Genomic DNA, 4,413 nt, shown 5'->3' with positions numbered 1-4,413 from the left:
AGAGAGAGAGAGAGAGAGAGAGAGAGAGGGCCAGAGCATTACATCATCACTTGGACTGGAATCAAATGGGAAGGATATGACTCACTCAGGCTAGTTAAGCTTTGGCTCAAGTTCTACATACGCTCATTCCAGGGCTCTCATGTTCTGCACCTCAGCAGGGAATTCAGGCTCAATGATGTCCATGAGGTTTGTTTTTAATTTTCTTTTCCTTTTCTGATTTCTGTATACTTTTTTTTTTTTTTTGCCCTCTCTCCATCTTCCCGTCTTTCTCCTTCCCTCTTTGATCCCCCTTTTCTGCTCTCCTTTCCACTTCCATAGAGATTGTTTTCTGGTGCATGTAACCTGGACTCTTGGAGCAGAAGCTGGTTTTAAACCAAAGCAAACCCAAACAAGGAGCAGCAAACTTGAGAGAAGTCCCCCCCCCTCGCACCCCATCACTGTGTTGCTGCTAATCAGAGGAGACAGGGAGAGAGTTAAAATGCAGGAACCAATCGCTTGAATGGTGATGTAATGCTGGAACTGCAGGGTTGTTAAGTAATGTGAGAGCAAGGGGGTCAGGGTTGCAAAGCATTTACCTGCTCTCAAGGGGGTTTAAGTTTATTATCAATTGCAGTGACTGTAACTGGCTTCAGACTGCAATCTCTAATTATTCACAGACTCCCCTTTTTTATTCTTTATTATTAAAAGTAAAACTATATTATGGTATTTTAAAAAATGTGATATTATCACAGCTGCAAATTATTTTCCACCAGGGTTTTGATATTTTTTAAATGGTTTGAAATTGGGTGTCTCTTTCACAAAAAGGCCAAGGGAAAAAAAGAAAAGAATGGAGAAAGCAAAGGGGTTGCTCGCTCAGAGTAACGGGCGAATTTGAAACTGTATGAAGAGAGCAGCACAGCTATCTAATAGACCGAATAAAAGGTCTTGCTGTTAAAGATACTCTCAAGAAAATAAATCATTAAAGGAGCCAATTTGTGAAGCTATCTCAAGAAGCCTCAGTGCTTTGTTTCCAGAGCCTGTTGACACCATCCTGACTCTTGGTTGGTCTTTTGCTTTTTTACTTATATTACTAAAGAGAACAAGGTCCTGCGCCCACAGAGAGAATCATGCGCATGGAATACTTCACCCCTCTGTAGCCCCTGAGGATCCATGGGGAAATATGCAGGCTCAGGAATCTTCCTGAAGCAGATTTCATTATAGGGTCAGGCCCTATTGATACACTTTAAGTAACTTTTCTTGAGAATAACAGTATATAGCAAAGCATGGTGTTTTCTCTATAAGATTAGTTTGTATAAGTGTGAGTCTGTTATTATTCTGTTATGCATCAGGTAGGATTTAATATTGAGTAAATACTTGTTTGTACAGTGCTTTTACTAGGTATTATCTGAACGGGAGATACCTGGCATCTGTACGTGTCCTCAAAGTACCCAACAGCTCTGAGTCAGTTTTCTATATCCAAAGCTCTCTGCTATTAAGATACCATTCCTGGAAGTGAATTCCCTTTCAGGGAATTTGCATCCCTGAGTGATGCTAACTGATGCAGCAGCAGATGGAGGACCTGTTTTGCTGAATAAAGATGGACTTAAGCACATGCTTAAGTGCTTTTCTGAATTGGTGCCAGAGTAAGAAAAATATCAAATTAATGTTTTCAGTTACAATCCTGCACCCCCATTACCCTGTTGTGAGTCAAACATAGTTCCTGATCCATTCCTGGACCCTTAATGCTCTCTGAAGTTTCCAGTTGTCATTTGCGCACACAAAACATAAAGGTGGCCACATTTCCATAAATGCCTTGATTTTAACCTCAACAGTCAGCCATGCATAAACAGCAGTCAGACATGTATCCTTTTAAGGGCCAATCTAAGTGCACGGTCATACTGGAATATAGAACATGGAAGGGAATACCTACCAAAGTCCACTAGGTCCCTTGGTATTTCAGGCAAATATGTAATAGACACTAAGGCCAAAAGGGACCTCAGGAACATCCACTATGCTAGCATCCCATCCCCACACTACTACAAAGTACAAACCACCCCTTAATGCCATATGACAATTTTGGATCTTTAGTATTAAAAAAAGCCTGAGATGATAATGTGCCAAAGGGAATGCTTTTCCTATAGTGTGTCATGCAGCTGTACCTTATCATACCAGATTCTGCAGGCCTCTGTTGAGGGCATGTGGACTATAGAAAGAACTGTACTGCTGTGGGATTTCCCACAAGGAATCATGACTGACTCAAGTATTTCTCTTAGAAGTTCTGGAAAGTGCTGCTCTTCTGTCCTTTAGAAGTATCTTGTGTATGGTCTTCCCTTTGCCTACACAGTTCTGGAGGTGGGCTATATCCTTATCTTCACCCTTCCTCTCCCTACTTCTGTATTATCCTAGGTCAGTGGTTTTCAACCTGCGGGGTCTGCAGACTGTCTAAGGGGTCCGCAAAAGATGCCTACAGCCAGGTACAGACATTACACTTTTACCGGTATAAGTGATCAGAAACCAGTATATTCTGGTAACAGAAGTTCAGCACATAAAAGCAGTCTACAGCCTTAACAGAACAGAAGTTTGGCACACATAGACTGGTTTAAAAATGGTAGAACCCAGTCTAACATTTGTATCCCCTGCACCAAGGGCGGATGTGTGTTCTGTTCACCACCACTTTAAATTATGCCACTTACAGAAAATCTCCTAATTTAGATCAATTCAGTCTTGGGCTTTTTGAATGTCTGTAGGCTAGGGCCTATGATCAATCAAAAATATGTGAATCTCCACACTTAAAATTCACATCGATTTGAAATTTCCAAAGGGGTCTGCACCCCCATTTGAGATTTTTAGGGGTCCACAAATGAAAAAAGGTTGAAAGCCACTGTTCTAGGGCAATGCCTGCCTCTCACCAGCCACACTGTTTTGCTCTTGTGCAAAGAAACAGTATAGTAGAGGATGATTTGTAATACTGTCTTTCCCCATCTTAAGCACCATACAGGACTGGCCACAATCCATGTGTCTGCTGAGAGATATATGTAGATAATGTTTTCATGTTATTTCTCTTGTCAAAATAAAATGTGTATGAAAGAAAGTGACCTGGCAGTCCAGGGACAACCATTCCACAGGGGATTTCATGCATCCCAAGCCATTCAGGCCATATAATAGTAAAGAGACAACCAGGGAATACATCATGATACTTTTTAACAATATTCTCTAAATGGTGCAAGTAGCTGTACTGCTAGCCATCACTTCACATAGATGCTTAAGCAATGTGTCTTTAATGTGAGACTAGAAGTTAGATGGAAGGAGTTTAGAAGAACTGGGGACCTGACAAAAACACATTGCATGTTTGAATTCCAAGTAATTTCTTCTGCTAGATAATGTTACTTTTGTATAAAACCATATAACAGTGATATTGAATCTCCTTCTATATATATTCTTTGTAGTTGCCACATTTTTATCTCCTAGCAATAAAGCAATTGGCTCATGGGCGACTGGTGCCTCTTGAGTCTGGGGGCCACCCGCAAACGTCGCTCGTGGCGGTGGCAGCAGGGCCAGAGCTAGCAAGCTCCCACAGACTCTGCCGGCGGTGGTGGTGGCAGTGGCAGGGCCGGAGCTGGCAAGCTCCTGGAGATGCTGCTGCCAGCAGCAGGGGCAGAGCTGGTGAGCATCCGCAGATGCTGTTGGCGGCAGGGATGGGTCAGGGGAGAAGCGTGCCCCTCTGTACTCCCCCTATGTATCACATATGAATTGACTTGATCACACATAACTGCTTTAAATAAGGATTAAACAATACTGGTTAGTGGAAATCTAGAGTCTTCAGTGATAGGTGTATTTGAAATGCAAAATGATATACAGCAGTTTTTTTGTGCTCCATTTTGTGTCCTTCCACTTTAAGATGTCCATCTTGAAACTACCGTGGACCTGATTTTCAAACGTGTCCACACAAAGTCCATGAAACTAGGGATGGTCTGAATCCCTAAAAATCAGGCCCAAGATGTTTCAGATTAGACATTCAAAAAAAGAAAATCCACATGTTAGCCACAGTTACTTGATGCTGGGCAATGCTTTTGTAACAAAACCTGAACCCATTTGAAATCTGTAAGGTTCCATGTTTAATTTTTAAAACAAGTATCTTAAAATTGATGCAAACCTCAATGAGGATTCTGCCAGGGTTTACCCTTCTCCTCCCCATGCCTTCCAAAGGCACTGCCTTTTATTTAAACTGTCTTCTGAGTAAAGTGAATAAGTAACCTGCAAAACCCTGTCATTCAGGCTGTTCTGGGATGGCTTGACTTCTCCAGTGTTCAAGCCGTCCCACAGCATTCTGTGGATGGGGTAGAATGTGTTGATCTTCCGTTCTGCCTAGTCCAAAGAAATTATCTTTAAGGGAACTGCCTAGTTCCTCTGCTCTTAGGGACCACTGACACTCTA

The 4,413-nt window shown here is 42.0% G+C and overlaps 1 protein-coding gene across 2 annotated transcripts in view; it reads left to right on the top strand.

Moving 5' to 3' along the window:
• The first annotated feature begins 111 nt into the window (after positions 1 to 111).
• LOC102372372 (cyclic AMP-responsive element-binding protein 5) overlaps positions 112 to 4,413 on the top strand; it is a 131,197-nt gene continuing 126,895 nt past the window's right edge. For both annotated transcript variants that reach the window (XM_025198955.1, XM_025198954.1), the window contains exon 1: positions 112 to 186. In XM_025198955.1, coding sequence (XP_025054740.1) covers positions 140 to 186 — 47 coding nt within the window. In that variant the 5' untranslated portion in view covers positions 112 to 139. The remainder of the gene's footprint in view (positions 187 to 4,413) is intronic.

This window comes from Alligator sinensis, unplaced genomic scaffold, assembly GCF_000455745.1.
Source record: "Alligator sinensis unplaced genomic scaffold, ASM45574v1 scaffold29_1, whole genome shotgun sequence".
NCBI classification, from domain to species: domain Eukaryota; kingdom Metazoa; phylum Chordata; order Crocodylia; family Alligatoridae; genus Alligator; species Alligator sinensis.
Note: the sequence above shows the minus strand (reverse complement) of the source record. Positions and strands in the feature narration are given on the sequence as shown.